Source organism: Alexandromys fortis, unplaced genomic scaffold (genome assembly GCF_014885135.2).
Source record: "Alexandromys fortis isolate MF-2015 unplaced genomic scaffold, M_Fortis_MF-2015_v1.1 scaffold_207, whole genome shotgun sequence".
Lineage (NCBI taxonomy): Eukaryota > Metazoa > Chordata > Mammalia > Rodentia > Cricetidae > Alexandromys > Alexandromys fortis.
Genome location: NW_026068106.1, coordinates 923,779 through 942,616, shown reverse-complemented (window position 1 = coordinate 942,616; position 18,838 = coordinate 923,779). Strand labels below are relative to the sequence as shown.

Sequence of the window (18,838 nt, the reverse complement as noted above, 5' to 3'; positions counted from 1 at the left end):
TGAAATTGGAACAAGATCTTGCCTCTTTTGTGTTCAAATATACCAAACTATGAGGGCTGACTGACCGTCACGCATGTACTGGGTCACAGGGATGTTTGAAAAACTCCTAATCTCATCTTGGCTGTTGGGTGTAAGAGTTTAAAGCATGGTGTTAAGCGATCTTTAAAAGGACCCAAGTGGTTAGTTCCTGTTCATTAAGATGCATGGATGGGAAACTGGAGTGATGACTCAGTGGTTAAGATCACTGAATGCTCTTCCAGAGGACCTGGGTTCAATTCCACATGGCAGATGACAACTGTAATTCCAGTTCTAGGGGACCCGACAGCCATGGCAAAACACCAATGCACGTAGACTAAAAATGAATTTCTTAAAAGTATGCATGCATGGATAAAGTAGGAAATACCAGAGACAAAGAAGTGCATAAACAATGGTTAAAAAAAATAGCATGATCTTTTCCACACGATTACAGAGTGTAAAGAAAGCTGACAGAGAGGCTGAAGAGGTGACCCAACAGTTAAGAGAACTGGCTGCTCTTCCAGAGCACTCAGGTTTGATTTTTCAGCACTCACAATTGTGACTCACAAGTGTCTGGAGCTCCAGTCCTAGGGAATTCAATGCCCTTTCATAACCTCAATGGGTACTATTCATACACATGGTACATAAATATCCATTCACAAAAGATCATCATACATACATATTAATGAAAAATAAATAAAACTTAAAACATTAATAAAAGCTAATAGACAATTTTTAGATGTTAAGGAAATAGCTTTAGAATTTCTTATGGGGGGAATGAATTATTCATAGTCTACCATATATATGAGTCCCGAATCTCTGCTATGACATCTACTTTCTTTACCTTTTAAAAATTACAATAATTTTTTGCCTGGCAGTGGTGGCGCATGCCTTTAATCCCAGCATTCAGGAGGGAGAGGCAGGCTGATCTCTGTGAGTTCGAGGTTAGCCTAGTCTACAAGAGCTAGTTCCAGGACAGGCTCCAAAGAAACAGAGGAACCCTGTCTTAAAAAAATCAAAAAAGAAAAAAAAAACCCAAACCCTACAGTAATTTTTAAAAATATATTTACTTAAAACAAGCAAGAAACTATCTCCTTTTTAGTCAATAATTTAGGCATGTTCTTGTAACCTTGTCCTACCCTTGCCAGTACATGCATATGGATAATAAGTAAGATGTCTCTGACACAGATCAGTTCCCAGCAACAGCAAACACAAAGCAAGATTCAGGACATAGTACCGGTCTACCACCCTTTATCCACAATGTTCAGACACCTGGTTTCAGATTTTAAAATACTTAAATATTACTTGACAATCTCCGACATGAAATTCTAAACACAAAGAATTCAGAATGTCAAACTTTTAAGTATCATAATAGAATTCAAAAAGTTGGGGTTGGGGATTCAGTTCAGTGGTAGAGTGCTTGCCTAGCAAGAGCAAGGCCCTGGGTTGGGTCCTCAGCTTTAGGGGAAAATAAAAAGACAAAATACCAAAAAGCCTAAAATTTGGATCACTTCTGCATTCACATTCAGCAATGACCAACCTCTCAGAGTAACTTTGATTAGCATGAAATGCTTGCTGCCAAAGATCTTACTGTTGTGATTGTCGTTGTTGCTACCAACAACATTGTTGAGTGGGTCAGGGAGCAAAGAAAACTGTTATGAAGCTAGGCTTACTGGTAGATACCTAAAATCTTATTGCTCAGGAGGTCGAGGCAGGAGGATGGATGTGAGTTTGAGGCTACTCTTTCCAAACCAGTGAGTCTTTGTCTTAAAATGCCAAACCGAACCAAACCAAACCAAAACCAACTAATCAAACAAAAACAAAGACAGCTATTGATAATGGATTAAACAAAGCTATTTTTTTTGTAAAGACAAATGTTAAGAATGCAGTCAATATGTTTTCCTTTCATTTTTTTTTGTTTGTTTGTTTGATTGATTGGTTTGGTTTTGTTGTCGTTGTTGTTAACAGCATTTTGCTCAGTAGCCATAGGCATTCCTGAATTTATTATATAACACAAGCTGGCCTCCTGTCAGTCTCCCAAGCTAGGCTACTAACGTGTGCTCGATGTCTGACTAATGTCAAAAAAATTCTTAATGCTGCACACAAACACATGTTACAATGTATAAGATGGGAAAGGTCAATGTGATAACCTAGGCCTTTCCCATACCTCTCCCCCCAGCATCACATCCATAAGCTAACTGACTCAATGAAAGTCACAAGGCCGTGTTCTTAAAACACTTGGCCAGGACAGGAAGCTGTCCACCATTTGTATTTAAAACACTATTCTAGATTTTGAAGGAGCATTCCTCTATATTTAAAACCCACAAAACCTAATGCTCCCTACAGCTACTATTTATAAAAGAATTGTATGAAAATGTGCAGGTTAGTCTTGTCAGGAGTGACGAAGGAAAATCTGAGGGAAAAAGTAACTCTTGACAGTTCATTACCACCTCCTTGTATACTTCTTAGCCTCATGCTCTCCCTGACTCAGTTTACCCCTTCTCAGAAGCATGAACTTCAATGTGCTTTAAGAATCTACAAACTTCTGTGTATGGTGGCCTACGTGTTTAATCCCAGCTTTTGAGAGGCAGAGGCAGACAGATGTCTGCAAGTTACAAGCCAGTTAGAGTTAACATAGTGAGACCCTGTAAAAATGCCTATAATGTCTAACGCAATGTGATTTCAAGCCCGGTAACATTACCAACTTTACAAAGTTGTTTATCCTGTGGCGCTTGTACTAAGTAACAATGGATTAAACTAGATTGATTCAAACTAAGCTAATAAAGAGATGAGAAGACCACAGCCGTGCTGCTGTTATCTGAGGAATACTTGGTGAAGCACCACACACCATTCAGTGCCTTCTTCCATCTTCCCTATGACTGCCAAGTTAGTAAGTCAATTGATAACCCCACGAATTAGCTATATTTTTTATTAAGGTAAAGTCAATCACTGTCAATATTAATCAGAAAGTTCCCCTATTACCACTGACTATTACCCTTAACAGAACTGCAGTAAAGCAATAACATAAACCAAGGCTTGCAGTACCACCGAGACCAGTGTTTCATTATTTCTTCGAGAACGTGAAAGTCATACCTTCAACCAAGGAAGTGAGGAGGGTGACATTGGCTGCTTTCCGTCTTCCAGCTGGCAGGTTTAGGCCAAGCCTATCCAGTTTCTCTCGTAGGCAGCGGCCACCATTCTTGGATTTTGCTCTGTCCAGAATCAAATGCAAATTCTGTTTGGTTAGTTAAAACTTGGAAGAAATTCTGAGATGACTAGCTCTCGTGGGGAAGATACCACAGTGGATGGGGTATAAAAAGACAGGAGGCTCGAGAGTGGTATCGGTTCAATTACCAGAGACACAGTGGCAGGAAACAGCTTCATCTTACCTCCTCAGAATGCCTCCCAGGAGTGAAGCATTGAGGCACTCAGGTGGCGAGAGACGCCTCTTTACCTCAGCAATGGTCACCTTGTATTTGGAAGTAGAACTGAGAAGGGACAATCGACCAGGAACTGAGCAAAACAAGTCTGTGGGGTTGACCACACAGGTGCCACCTTGGGAGGGGAAAATGGACATGTTAGTGATAGCAAAAGAAGAGAGCTTTGTAAGAGGCAGCTAGAATCAAGAGATACATGCAACAGCTGTGTCTATCCACCATATACATCATGTCAGGCTACTCCAAAGATACCCTTCTAATAACTAATTAGGGTTTTGTATATCATACAGAAAATGAATCTGTGTGTAACATTGTAATTCTAGACAAAATTATCACCCCCTACAACACAGGTTGCCTCTACAGTGTTAATTTTGACATTGTTACATCAAGAGACACATCAGCACTTTACTGCCCCCAAATCCAAGAGTTAACCTCACAAAAGTCATTCCTATTGATTCACAGTTATGTGTGACTGTGCACACATACAGAATGGGATAAAACGTTTGATGCATTCTTTTCTTTTCCAAAATGTTTGCAAGTTATCTTCTTCCTTCCCTCATCTGTCCACCAGCTAAAGATACCAATCCTCATGTACACTAAAAACCATCTGCCTGTCACCAGAAATTTCCAATAGATACAGTTGACAATACAGTCAAATCTGTACACAATGCTTCAATCTTCATGGTCAGCCAGTATAGGTAGACAAACACAGGGCAAGACACAGTGTTAGCTAGTTACCTACATTAAATATGTCTGTTATTATCGTTATGATGGTTGCTTTATTATTACTGTTAAGGTGCAGGGAAATGATAACCATTAAGAACATCACCAAACAATTTTACCGTGATGGATTTCCTAGAACAGGAATATCTATCTTCAAGTTCGATAGAGTCTCTTGAGCCTCACATTCCTGCAGAAGCAGAATACTCTATTCTCTAACCTCAAACAGTTCCCACTGGCTAAGAATAGACTTGGATACTCATGTCTCATGGGTATCATGTCTCATACTCATGGGTGAGCAATACTAGTTACAGTTTCGTGATGCCCAATTGCTAATTTACTGCAAAAATCCCCAGCCAAAGTTCATCCTGCTAAGATATTGGGCATATGAACTTGGGATGTAAAGCTTCCTTCATATGTGCCCAGACCTCTGAGGCCAATTGTAATTCAAAACTGGATTTTTCTTTTAAAAAATTTCCTACAATGATGTGGGAGTGATTTTTTATTAATAAAGAAACTGCCTCGGCCCTCATAGGACAGAAAATTAGGTAGGCGGAGTAGACAAAAAAAAATTCTAAAAAAAAAAAAAAGCTGAGTGAGAGTCGCCATGATGCTCCCACTCCAGACAGACACAGGTTAAGATCCTCTCTGGTAAGCCAGCTCATGGGCTACACAGAATATTAGAAATGGGTTAGAACAATNTGGGGCCAGATGAAGGTGTTAGATGCCCTGGAACCAGAACCACTGGTAGTTGTAAATTGCCTGGTGTGGATGATAAAAAGTGAATCCAGGTCCTCTGCAAGGGCAGTGAGTGCTCTTAATAGTTGAGCCACCTCTTGAGCCCCTCTCAGATTTTTTTTTCTGAGAATTTTCTTGCTGTAGTTGTAGGTAAAGGTAAGCTACATCTTCAGAAAAGGGGATTACAAAAGAAAGGAAGGAAGGAATTAGTGATTAGAAAAAGAAAAAGACAGAAGATTGTTACTCAAAATTGGTTTACTAAGAAGGTGATCGACTTTAGCTTCCTAGGAAGAAGCTAGTCTTGAGTGTGGGATCTTAGATCCCATTAGGTCCTCATTTAGAATCTTGGTTTTGAAGGAAGAAAGGCGTTGTTCATACCCAATAGGGTTTAACAAGTACTGTATTAGAATTTAGGCATTGTCTCCAAGCAGCCCCTCCCCATCTTCTTTTACTAAGAAATACAGATGAGCAGTTCCAGCAAGAAACCTCTGATCTTTAGATTCAGGTTTGTTCCTTGGTCTTGTCACCTAAAGAACCTGGGAGGACATGAAAATATGTAAAGGCTTCCTTACCTGGAAGTGAGAATATTAAAATATTTCCAGCCCTATGATGTTTGGAATTCTTTCTAGCTGTTTTACAATTACTCATATTTCTCTTTAAATTTTATTTATTTATTTATTATTCTGTTGCCTGTGTAGCCATTCTGTAGACCAGGCTGGCCTTGAACTCAAACAGCTGCCTGCTTCTGCCTCTAAAGTGCTGGGATTGAAGGTGTGTGTCACCACCACCCGGCAAATACTTTTTCTTTGACAGTTTCATAAATGTTCATAAATAATTTTAGGCATTTTAGCCCCCATTACCTTCTCTCATCGTCCTTCACACTGAATCCACCCACTGTGTGTGAGAGAGACAAGGGGAGATGGAAAAGGAGAGAGAGAGATTCCCCTTGAATTTAATATTTTATTATGGCTGTTTACATAAGCATTGGTGGGGCATTATTTACTGAAGCATGGGTAAGGGAGGGACTCATAAGGTCTCTAAAGAACTATTTCCAAGTAGTGGTTGCCGGGGGATGTGGCATCTTTCTTTCAGTAGTATTGCCACTGAAAAGTTGCCGAGGCTTCAGTAAGTAATCTCCTCCCCAAGTTAGCTTTGAAATTGCTAATGATCAAGGTCTTTCTCCCTTAATAATTCTGAACCAGTTTATATGGCCCATTATTTTGACAATACAAAAGAGAGGGAGAATAGAATGTCAAGGAATTTTGGCAAAATCTGTTGTATATTCCAAAAAATTCCTCTTACCATTTTCTGGAAACAAGACCTAGGTTTTAAAGTCTGGGAGGTCGGAAGGTCCGTCAACTAAATTCTTTTCTTGGAGTCAAATGAGGAAAGTCTGAAAACCATTTTTGTCAGCATATAGAAGCACACAAATTTGCTAATTCTTTCCCACTTGGAATTTCTACGCAATTTCAAAAAGTGATAGTAGTAGCAAAATGTTAGGGAAATTCCACAGATTCTTGGGGCCATGGCTGTTTTTACTCATTCATTTTCATTGATTCTTGCACTGTGTACTTAAGAGATACCCTTAAAAAGAAAGGAAAGTGACTTTTCCGAAGCTGAAATGAACTGAAAAGGTAATTCCAGTGAATCAGAATCATGATTCTGATTGCTCGAGGATTTACGTGTAAAGGAAATATCAAAAATCAATAAAAAAAATGTGTATATACAATATCCATCCACTCTTCCGAACGGACTCTAGCTGCGATCATAATGAATCACAATGATCACAATGAATCAGAAACAGACACAGATCTTAACAATTAATATTGCACTCAGTATTTTACCGAAGAAAAAGAACTGTCTGAGCATTTACATGAGTTTTTTTTCCCCCTTTCTTCTATCTGATTGAAACTGGAACCACACAATTTTAGGCTTTTCCTGTCCTTAGTAGTCTGTTAGAAACCCAATTTAGAGAGAAAATGGTCACAATTTTTGAAAAAGGAGTTAAGTCTAGTTTTCTTACATTCAAAATCTATCACCTTTTGGCTTAGTTGAAAGTAGGCTGTTCTCTGGGAGGACTGCCTAGCCATCCTGGAGGCCCTGAGAGCTTCTGCTCCTCCATCCAGGTTGGGCTTCTGGTTTATGCTAACGTAGGCCTGTGTTAGGTTAAGTTACACAGGCTGCATGTTAAGAATATACTTTATGCACACACAAATTGCCTCAAGGATTTATTTTGTATTCAGGATTATCCATCAACTCTAGACTCTTTTATTTTTTATGTCACGGAATCTTTAAAGGGAATTTCTGTTGCTTTGATACGTGGCATCGTTGCAGCCTTGGGGAACTCTCTTATTCTGGCTAAAGATTGGGCAACTTGTAGAGTTTACATCAACTTGGGGAACCTGATATCTTTCTTCCCAGTGGGTTACTTTGCAGGAGGGCAGAGAAAAAACAAAGGCATGATAGCCAGGGTTTTGCATTTGTAATGAAGGTAGTGACATGGTAGAACATAGCTTAGGGACCGGAGACTATCAACAATGATGACAAGAACCCAGAGGACAATCAGAATTGGACCTTGCCAGGCTACTAGCGTTACTCATTCTGTGTTCGCCACTCAAGGTCCTTGTGGTGTCTCTGAGGCTCCTCAGCTCTTACAGATGTTGGGTGTCACTCATTTTCTCTTCATCATTCCAGTTGGGGATGACAGAGTCAAATAGGCTATGCAGAACTCCTCAGGAGCTCTCCCCTCCTGCACTCATAGTACATGGAGAAGCAATATTTCTACGGAGGTCAGTGCTTGTAAATTTGGAGCAACCTCCTATTTCTTGCAAATCTGCAAATTTTAATGAGTAGCTTTGTAAAAAGTTAAGACTTGTCTACTCAAGATCACTTGCCTAGGGCACGCCATATACAATTCTGCCAAAGCCACAAAGTTAGCCAAATCTGTAGTCATTACTATACCTGACACAGAACAACATAGGTTTAGACTGTCCTTCATACCCTGATAGATCCTGAATATCTTGAAGAAGCCTGGAACTGCACTTCTCTTGATTAGCCTGGGGAAATCTATCTTTCTGCCTTCAGACCATGGGTTGGGGTGGGAGTGGGTGACAAACAGGAACTTGGCACACTAGCTTGGAGACCAATCCTTTCTTAATTAGTCTACTTGAAAACTGAAGGTGTTTGCATCTCTCCTACTTCCCCCTATGGCTGATGAGATGTTACAGGAAGTGGACAGTGTATTCAGCAGCCCGAGTAATGGTTCCCAGCACCAGTTACCACATCACAGCTATAAAGCTGGATACTCGTTTACCTGTTGTTTGTCCTGCGACCTAATGAGAAACCAAGCAGCTAAAAGTCTCTTCTTACCCCAGACGCGTGGAGCAGTCCAAACGGGAGTGGTTGTCTCGAAAGAGCAGCAACTGAGCGACTGCTGACTCCTCGTGCCCCACCCACCCCTAAGAACAAACTCAGTTGTGCCAAGAGGCCCCCTGGCGCCTCTGCAGGTGTGATCAATACTTTCTCGCCTGCTTCAGCTCGCTAGGCCCCACTGCGCACAGCCCGCAAAGCCGCCGCACCTCAGCACCGCCCCACTCCCCCGGAACGTTGGTGTTGACATAATTAGACCAAATCTTAGGAGCGAAATGGATGTTCTGTTCGCCTTACAGCCAAACAGATGTTTACAATTCAAATGAAAGAAATACAAACGGTAGGGATTTTTTTTCCTCCCCTTCTTCATCTCCAGTGATCGCTTTTTTTTTTTTTTTTTTTTGACACATTAAAAATGTGTAAGCGGTTACAGGAGTTTCCTGTGCCTGTTTGTTTTGCGGCTTTCATTTCCGCGAGGTTCTCTTGTCCGACAGGTGGGGTAGAATCTTTCTGGGCTGTTTTCCCCCTCTAGCCTTTCTCCCTTTACCGACGCTCTAGCCCCGCCCGTGAGATCCCCACCCCCTACGGCAGCAGATATTAATTGTGATCAAACAGCAAAGAGGTGGGGACCTAGTTGCCTTCACACAAGCCCTTTGATAGTGTGACAGCAGCGAATCGGACTGTCCTGATGGAGGGATGCGCTTTTGCAGGTGTAGTTGCACCAGGTCGCTGCTGCTTCCTGCGGGAGCCCGCACCAGGTCCCAGCAGAACAAAAGAAAAGGAACTGGGTACCAGATAGGTAACTGCGGCCTTGCTGGTTTGTGCTCAGGGATCAGTTCCGAGTTCCCAAAAGGTAACATGCTTTGGGCGGTGGTGATTTTCTGAGCAGGGGAAAAACAAACAAACAAACAAACAAAAGGGCAAAGTACTTCTTTCCTCATGAAAAACAACTGTCCGGCAAACCATGCTTCTACGTGCTTTGGTGTATGCTTTTCGGATAGAATTTCCAGTCTTAAGTACGTTCATTTTAGTGTTAAGAGAGCGCAAGTGGCGTTTAAAGTGTGCCACGTGCTCTATTTTCATTTACAGAGGTTTTAGAACCAAAGAGTTGAGTTTGAGTCACCTAACTGCAAGAGATTCGGGAGTAGTCGCTCTCTGATGGCAGGCTGACAAAGGAAGAAAGATTAAGCTACACGCGGACCTTCTGCTTGGCCCCTTCTAGAAATTGCTAGGAGCTACCGCTAGGACTCCGCTATCCCAAGGTCCATATCAGGCCCAGGAGAGTCCTGAAGAAAAAAAAAAAAAAAAAAAAGCAAGGCACGTGTCCTCCTGAGGAGGAGCAGGCCAGTTGCTGTGAGGGCAACAAAAAACAGAAAGGGTCAGTTCTGTCCTATCCATTATTGGTAGACAGGGCGGTTGAAGCTAAGGCTGCTTTTGCGGAAAAGACTTATTTTGAAAAAGAATTAAATCGGATTGGACAACGTTTGCTCCGCCGCGTAAACGTCTCAGCCTTGGCGAGCTAGTCACCTCTGCGATCTGATACTCCCTTAAAACGTGCAGAGTTCAAATCATATTAATTCCCCCCAAATGTTTTGATTCAAAGTAGTTTGTATTTTGTGTAGCCAAGGGCAATCGGGAAAGTGCTCCTCCCTGCAAGTGGCCGGTTGGTTCCCTCTCCGTGGCCCAGAGGCTACAGCGGTATTTAAGCTTCGGAAATTAGCCTGGGGCTGCAAGGCAAGATGATCAGAAAGCGAAACGAGGGCGCTGCCCCTCTACACTTTTTTCATCCCCCCCCCCCTTTTTTTTTTTTTTTTTTTAAGTTTGCCATCCCGATTTCACAAAAGAGATCAGGGCCAAAGAGTCACTACTATCCACCCTCATACAGGAAGCCTGAGTCTTCTCATCTCTAACTCATGTGTGAAGACCAGAGCCCCTTTATCCAGTTGATTCCCATATCGTGATTCCATTCAGAGTCCATTCATGATTAGCTTCGCCACCGTCGTGGTCCTCATCAACAGTGCGTTATTAAATGCTCAGAGAGAAATAAAAGGTCTGGGTGTCTGACAAAAGGGAGGGGCCATGAGGATGCTTCTGAAGAGTCACCAGGAAAAAAAAAAAGAGTGGGCTTTCCTTCCTTCCTTTTTTTTTAATGATTAAAAACATAGGCGAGTCCTGTAAATAGAAGCCCCTTTCCTTCAAGAGATGCCTTTTGAAACCCACTGTCTGAATATTCAACGAAGGCAAAGCTCCACTCTGTACGAACAACATTAATATGATCTCTGCAGAATTTGTTACTCAGAAATATTAACATATCAAAGCCAACGCCCGGGGCGAAAGAAGCTATCGATACGCGAGTGCAGGCTAAAGTAAAGATTATTGGTTCTGATGGTCGGAGCGGCGGAGCTGCGGGCAAAATCGCGCACACCATTAACCGGGAGTGAGCGCGCAGGGAGCTGGGCCTCCGAGGCGGCCGCAAATATTTTATCTAGGTGGTAATTACCTCACTGCCACCACCCTGGTCTGCCCACGTTATCTTTTGGCTATCAGACCTTGGTTTACAAGAAGGAAAAATGTAACCGACGCTTAACAAAGTTAGCCTGAGAAATGACATTTTGTTCTACTACAGATTTAGTGAATGAACTCCCATCCTTCCACCCTCTGCAAACCAGGCCACCTTCTTTCTACCCGCCTCAGGTACGACCTTTAGGCAGGTATCTTTCCTCAAGGCAGAACTATGACATTCACAGGTCCGCAGGGTAGCAGAAATTTTGCAGGCTTCAGGGTCATAGGGATTTGTGGGAGAAAATGGGGATTTTAAGGGAGATCAGTCTGTGACTCACAGACATTGTTACCATAGGAGGGATGGGAAGGGAGTAGCTGACCTAATGATTTAGGTGTTCTATTTTTTTATTACCTCGGTTATCGATATTAGGAGATCTGTGGTGTGCGTGCCTCACCACGCCAATGAAGAGAGAAGGGGTTTCTTAGGTGTTTTGACCTAAGGGGATTTTGCCAGTGCTTTGAAAATAGAAAAGTGCTTGCTATCCACTTGGAAATTATGAATGCTGATAGAGCTACAGAGTCACCCACCTAATCAATTCACACTCACACACCACAAGCACACTCTCCTCTCCAGAGCCGAGATTGTTCCTGTCCTGTAAGACCTGGGAGTGGGAAAAAGTGTTCAGATGCCAGAGTCCGAATTTCTCAAAGGTGGGGTCCACAGATTTTATTGTTGTCTAACTCCTATGCGATCTTTTCTCTTACACAATCAATGTCTGACTTTAATTGGCAGACTAAGAGAAGGATTTTAAAAGGTGAAACAAATAGGCACAGAAATAAAACAAGACAACATCACCCAAGGAGCTTCGCTTCTGCAGCTGTGCTAAGGGAAGAGCGCACTTCCATCTTTTAGGCACCTTTTGAATAGCCAGAAGAAAGGAAGGTGCTCCTACTCTCCCAGGAAAGTATTGATTCCACAGCATCTACGGCTCCAACTCTCTGCCTGGAATTCATCCTGTCAGTTACGCTACAATCATTTGGATGTGATAGTCAAGCCTTTGGGGGAGGTACTTTAACAAGTGCGGAGCAGAATGTACGCACCGCCGCGGAAAGCTCGGCCCGCCTAGCAGCCGGCCTCCTTCCCTAATTAGTGGCGCTGTCCTTCAGCACCACGGTGTCTGTGCGCCCTGAGCGCTTGGCTTCACCTTTAGTGTTCTTTCCTTCCCAACAGACCTCAATCAGCAAGACTTACTGAACCTCTCTTTCACTGTGTATATATTTTACTTGTGTTACAGTTATGAACAGTTAAATTTAATATTCAGAAACTTCTCTCTCTCTCTCTTTTTTTTTTTAAATTCCAGTATGGCTGAATACAGGCCTGAATGGAAAGTTTAATATTGTTCCTTCTAAATATCTATAAGAAGTGATATTCATACTCTAAAAAATTATAAAATCTCAAAAGTGTGCAACAACAGATTTGGGCATTTTTTTTTGCAAATTCAACATAAATTCCAAGCACACACTCTTTGGAACAGCCAAATTCCCAAAGAAAAGGATCCTTTTTTTTTTCTTCTGGTGTTTATAGTGGATGCTGGGTTATGAGATCTACATGCAAACACAAAACTTCCATTGCTTTTGAAGAGTACACTACTCCCTCAGAAAAGAAAAAAACAAATTATTTGACTATTTTTGAGAGAAATGGAGAGAGACTAAAGGATGTCTATTTGGTACCATCAGAAGTTTTTTGGTTTGGTTACCAGAAACAACTGTGGGCCTGAAGCAGGAATTAGTCTTGGTGAATAGGCCACATCTTATTAATTCGTATGAAGTTGGGATAACAGCTGGTCCCTCTTGCCTCCTGTGCTCCTCAGGTTACTGGGCATGCTAGGAAAATAAACTTCAGAGGCTCATGGTACAGTTAAGCAGGGAAGCCAGCAAAATCTGCACTGCCTTGAGGCCCTATGAATGTCATAGTTCAAAACCTTTTGTCAAAATGGACCATCTGAGATACAGCCCCCTTCAGTGCCTTGGCAGAAAGCAACAGCTCTCTCTTCTCGCCTCACCCCCCTTTCCAATGCCATGGGTAACTCTGGATTCAGATGTTTTCCTTAACAGATGGGAACAAGAAAGCTTTATCCAGTGCACTTAACACTACCTCCTCCTCCCACCCTCCCGTAATAAAAGAAATCTTCTGGACGCTCCAAAAAAATTAAACAAATAAGGCAGTTACAATATTGGAGACTCATTAGCATCCCGGAAAGCCTCAATGATATAGCCTTTCACAGACTCCCTCAAGGCCCATCACTAACACCGTCACCCCAAACACTAAGGCAGTGGCTGGCACATTAGGTCTAAAAGAAACCAGAAATCTTGCTCCAGGATGTAGTGCCGCTGAAAGGGAAAGAAGTGTGAAAACTTCTGTTTTTAATCCCAGCCATTTTCTCCCCAACTTCGATTTTGTCAGCATTCTGTGGGGGAGGAATAGATTTGGGGCTAAGAGACTTGGGGCTCGCCCAGCACTGAGGGGTTGGTGGAAGAAAGGGGGTATTTTTAATGTACCTATGCCTGTGTGGATCTGCAATAACTCTTTTTTGTTTGTTTGTTTCTTAATCAGCACACAAAGAACCTGATGTTTGCAAGTCTCCCCAGATCTTCAAAACAAAGAAACTGAGGTCAAGTTATTTCTACTCACCTCTTCTTATCACTCCCCCTTGGCCGTTGAGAACAATTCCACACTGGGCTTCCACAGAACCCTTCATAAGAGAAAAAGGAAATAGGAGCATTCAGATATGGTAGACATGACTACTATGCAGGTACAATATTTTAGACTAGCCTATCCCTGACCTCTATGTCAGGAGACCATGGAAGGCATCAGTGAGCAAACACTTTTTAAGGAAAATATTTCAATAGAAACTACAATCTACAACTTTTATCCATCTTAAGGTATGCATTGTGCATCACTCCCCAGTATCACACTTCAGAGGTTTTAAGAGATTTTCATGTGGACCTAAAAGAACAAGAAGTCCTTTCAGTCCCCGAGAAGGGACAGGGCATACACAAGGGCAGCGCATGCTCACTTCTTTTCCGGTGAAGAAAATTATAGCTTATGTGTCAAGTCTGAAATTGTGAGGGGACATTTTTGGAGGTTCAGAGGAAATATTTCACACAGAGGGTTTAGAGTATCTTCTCAGGATTCTGTTTTCTCCCAAAGCAGTAGCACCAAACAATCCTATCCAAAATGGGCCTCCTGGAGGAAACACCTTCGGGTTCACTCTCTGCAGAGCTCCAAGCTCCTAGGGTGCTCGCAGAGTGATCATTTGAACTGGAAAACTAGAAAGGACTTGCTGATTTTTTATTAAGAAAGATAAAAATTTCTCTCTCTGTCTGTCTTTCCCCCCCTTCTGAATCAAAATGTGTTAAAAGCTCATTTTCCTTTACAAACAAACGAGGTATTGGACATGAAAGAGGCCTTGAAGGGTGTTAACCTACCCAACAGCCCGTGAAGAGTTAAGTAAATGCGGAGAGAGTCGGTGCATAATAAAAACCCACTTTACAAAACAACCTTTACAGCCCTGGCTCCCTTTTGCCTCCCCATTTTCACCATATTGAGGCAGGCCCGTAAGACCCCCCTTTTCAACCTACTCACCAGCTCTTTCTTATTTTAAATGTTCTGCCTTAAAGTGATTATCAAATCAATATGAAAAAAAAAACTTGGAGACTGAGCATAAATTAAAGCGGTGATGGGAAAAGGTGTGACAGTTTCCTTTGTTGGCCATAGCAAATCTTTTTAGGGGACTCAAAGATGGAACTGAAGCCACAAGACCGTTTGCATCTGTTAGGCAGACTTAGACTGCCCTCTAAACCATTGGACTTCCACTTAAAATTCTGTGCAGGGAAAAGTATATTTACATTTGTTGCATTTGAAATGAGGCATATGCTGATGAATGTTTTTAAAAGGAAGAAATAAAAGGAGAGAGATGGGTTTCCCCACACACTCCCTCTTCATTTCTTCTCCTAAATGTAGCTATGGTTCTTTCTTTTCCGCTCTGCTAAGTACATCAGGAGGAGCAGAATAACATTATAGAGTTATAATCTCCTCCTAGTCTTCATATACATTACAATATATGCACTTACATACACATATAGAAGTCTTTATGACCATGCATGTGTGCAGGCATCGCACACCATACTCTTTCACTGAGTATCTTAAAGTGTTTTTTTTCTCAGTATGAGTAATGTTATTTCAACACAAGTAACACAAAGAAAAGGAAGAATAAATATATAAGAGATAGGCTGAAATAAAGATTTTAAGATATCTAAACTGTAAAAGATAATGGACACCCAAGTTCTCCAAATAAGCAGGACCAATTTCCCTTCCCACTCTCAGGCGCACTGCTAAGATGTTTATTTTCTCCGAAGAAACAGATCTTGGTCCCTTCGCTTAACAAACTTCCCCCCCTCATAAGTAAAACATGCTGTTTGGTCAGATGACATTGCATAAATGACCAGTTGAATGGCACTAAGTCGAAAATTGGATAAACTACGGTGTCCTTTTGCACAGGATTCTGTCTTTGTCCCGTGCTTGCAAATGTTCTAATCCTCTCTTTTGAAAAATGCCCAGCTTTGTGCCTAGCACAGAAAAAAAATTTGTACAGATACAAAAAAATCAGCAGCAGACGTGGCTATTAAAAGGAGTAAATAGGTTTTAGTTGAGCTAAGCATTGAATGGCAGATTTTTCCCCTCCTGAGACATAAGGGGATCCTTGTGAAAAATGTAAGAAAATGCCCTGAGCGTATAAAATTATTTTGTGAATTTAAGTATAGCAAGTCAAGCTTTAAGGAGTGAAATCTTCTTTCTTGTGCGTGAATCATGTGGTTATGGCTCTTTGTTGGAACTGTAAGGGCTTTCACTTTAATTTAAAATTAATCTCTTGCTCAGGGGTAGAGGAGGGGGAAAGATATTCTGTGCGCAACAAGAGACCTCTTCTGTCTCCAAGTTGTGCTCCTGGAATATCTTCCCGGCCTTCAGGAAGTGTGTGTAGGTGGCAGGCTTTGTGCAGACTGAAAAAGGGAAGGAGATGTGCTCTCCACTAGAGGAAAGTACAGCTCTTTGGGTTCCTACTCTAGACCTTTGTGGGTTTATTGATCTGAAATGTGTCTAAGACAATGGCATCACTTCATTAAAAATTCTATTGTTGGCAATGAACGTGGAAAGCATGTTAAGAAAGTAGGAGACTTGCTGAAGTGGTGGGCTCTGCGGTGTTTGAATTCATTTCTATTCTTTCCCCCTTTCTTCCTCCCATCCCTGGTCCTTCCTTTTTTTTTTCCTTCCAGCTCTTTTTCTCTACTTGTCTTGCTTCCTTTATTTCATTTCAGACAGAATAACGGGTAGCATCTTACGTAATATGGAGTGACCTGAAGAGAAAGGATAAAGAAATAAAGCATGCTGCTGGGCTACCAGCTTGGGGATGCTCAGGCAGAAAGAAATACAACTACACTCTGACCAAGTGCATCGTGCAAATTATGTTATTGGGGCTGACTTTTGACACTTTTATTTGTGGTTCCTTACTTGACACAGCAATCTAATTTGTTTATGAAACTTTTGCTCAAGCTTGTTGTTCTAACAACTTTTTAAGAACAACCTGACTCCCTCAACGCATCATGAAATTCCACTACAGGTTCTGTCTAGGCCAACTCTGGAAATATGAGAATACACCCTGTAAATTATGGAAATTGAGGATATCATTAGCGGGCCGTCAGCTTTTAGAGTCTTGCTCTGACACCGCTAGATTCAAACGCAGCTCCACTGACCTCACACACCTATCCTCTCAGGGTCAGAAATGTAGATTCATAGCTGACTTTTGATGACTGGCCCCAGGTAGGGGCTGCAGCTATTGATCCAATGAGAGGAACGCAGTGGGCACAGTCCTCCTGTAATTTGATGCCTTTCCCTAAATCGTGTTTTGGGTGTGTGTGTGTGTGTGTGTGTGCGCGCGCGCGCGCGCGTGTGTGTCTGTGTATGAGAGAGAGAGAGAGAGAGAGAGAGAGAGAGAGAGAGAGAGAGAGAGAGAGAGAGAGAGAGAGAGAGAGAGCGCATTAACAGAGAGCGGAAGGGGGGGAGGCCGAGGGGAGGGCGCAGACAAATCCGCTGCACGCTTATTTACCTGCAAGTCGTCGGCTCCCGCGGCGGCCAGCCCCAGGCTGGGGCCTGGCAGGAGTCTTTGATCTGGGTGCATTCCATACTGAGAGCCATGGCTCATGAGGGACAGGTCGTGGCGGCGGTAGGCATCGAGGCAGCCCAGCTCCCGCCTCTGCTCGTCCAGGCAGGAGGACTTGAGCGCCCGCGCATTGTGCAGGTTAATAAAGTCGGTGGGCTCCCCGTGGTGAATCTGCTGGTAGTACTGTTGTGAGTGGTGGAGCGAGTTCAGAGAGTAGGCGTCGGGAGTGACCGCCGGGTGGCTGTGCTGGAACTCGTAATGGAACGACTGGTGATGGAGCGGGGTGTACTGGTGGTTAGTGGAGAAGTAGGGGGACGCAAACTCGGTGCCGGTGGTGGAGTAAGTTAAAGGAGAGGAGGAGGAATAGGCAACCGTGGAATTGGCTACGGACTCCAGACAGCCAAGCTGCATCAAACGGTAGCTGTTTGATCCGTCGTGACGTATCTGGAAGGAAGAGGGGGAAAGGGGAGAGCAGAAAAACTTGAGGTTTGTCATTTTGCAACCAAGGCGCCACTCTCCCAGAGTCGGGAGCTTTCCCTGGCTCTCCTAGGAGAACGGGAGCAAGCAGGCTGGTTTCGGGAGAGATGCCAGGAGAGATGCCGGGGCTCAGTGAGCTCCTTCACCAAGCAGACATCCAGCACAGTTGAACTGGGGGTGGGCGGCCTCGTCTTCACAGTGGAGAGAGCGGGGTGGGGGTAATCCCCCACCCTATATAGGTGGGGGCGATATCACACATGCAGTCACAGACAGACAGAAAACAGACAGACAGACACACACACATACACACACGCTCTTCCCTTCCCAACTTGTGCCTGGAGCTAGGGGTCCAAGTCAGGTTTGCAGGTGATTAGGATCTGCGGGGAGCAGGAGAAGCCACTGGCAGAGAATGCTAGGATGCACCTTGCCGCTCCAGCAAATCCTCGCGCCGAAAACGCCCGCCTGACCATGCGGAGATGTTCAGCCTGGGCTGCTCAAAAATATCATCGTCCACATATATAATTATATATATTAAATATATATTAAAAATCCCAGTCTGCAAAATTGTTCAGCTTGCTGACTTCTGTATCCGTCTGTATCCCATTCCTTGAATAAGCCCCTTTCAAAAGGGGTACGTTTTCCCCCATCCCCCATGTCCACCTACCGCCCCCCATTAGTCCCTTTTCTTTGCTTTTCGGAGAATCCTTTCTGTGTCTCTAGCTTTCTCCTCATCCCCCCCGTATTGTTAGGATTATGTTTCTCCCTCATTATAGCAAATGGTGCTTATCGTGGAGAGTTGCCCTCCCTGGCGACAGATGTCATAACGAACTTTCTCCCTTCCCTTCCTTAACTTCTCCCGAAAGCCAGATTATAATTAAACGTAACGGTCCAATATAGATTAGAGGCAGGGGAAGCTGCCACCACAGCCGCCACCACCGCCGCCACACACTCACACACTCTCACACACTCACACACACGCGCGCGCGCTCACAAAAAAAGTAATAATACCTCCGCATCGTGGACTAGTCCGGGAAAGGTAGTTGACATGTTGGGTTTCTCCAAAAGCTTACGATGCAATTTCCCCCTCCAAAAAAAGAATCAGGAAAAAAATCCAAAACTTCTTGTATTTTCCAATTTTTTTAAAGGAAAAAAAAATGCTCTGTAGATACAGATCTAAACTGTAATGGTTTTGCCCGGATCGGATAGCTCCTTGTCTCGTACCCACTTAAAAACCTGTAGGAACAAAATTTTCCCTCTGCACAAAAGCAGCTCCCTGGACCAGATTTTGTACTTGCTGAGAATTTCTTTGGCTGATGTCGTAGGTCCCTTGGTAATATAGAAGTTTTGAAAATTAAGCATCAG

At 43.0% G+C, this 18,838-nt stretch overlaps 1 protein-coding gene across 2 annotated transcripts in view; it reads right to left on the bottom strand.

Moving 5' to 3' along the window:
• Window positions 1-18,523, bottom strand: part of Tfap2d (transcription factor AP-2 delta) — a 50,357-nt gene extending 31,834 nt beyond the window's left edge. Inside the window, exons 1-5 of one of the 2 annotated variants that reach the window (XM_050124118.1) lie at window positions 18,485-18,523; window positions 16,946-17,443; window positions 13,474-13,534; window positions 3,405-3,570; window positions 3,109-3,227 (exon numbers count right to left, since the gene is read on the bottom strand). In XM_050124118.1, the coding sequence (XP_049980075.1) occupies window positions 3,109-3,227; window positions 3,405-3,570; window positions 13,474-13,534; window positions 16,946-17,443; window positions 18,485-18,523 (883 nt within the window). Of the gene's footprint in view, window positions 1-3,108; window positions 3,228-3,404; window positions 3,571-13,473; window positions 13,535-16,945; window positions 17,495-18,484 lie in introns of those variants that run through there. The other variant, XM_050124117.1, reaches the window with a different exon arrangement.
• Between the last annotated feature and the right edge of the window lie 315 nt (window positions 18,524-18,838).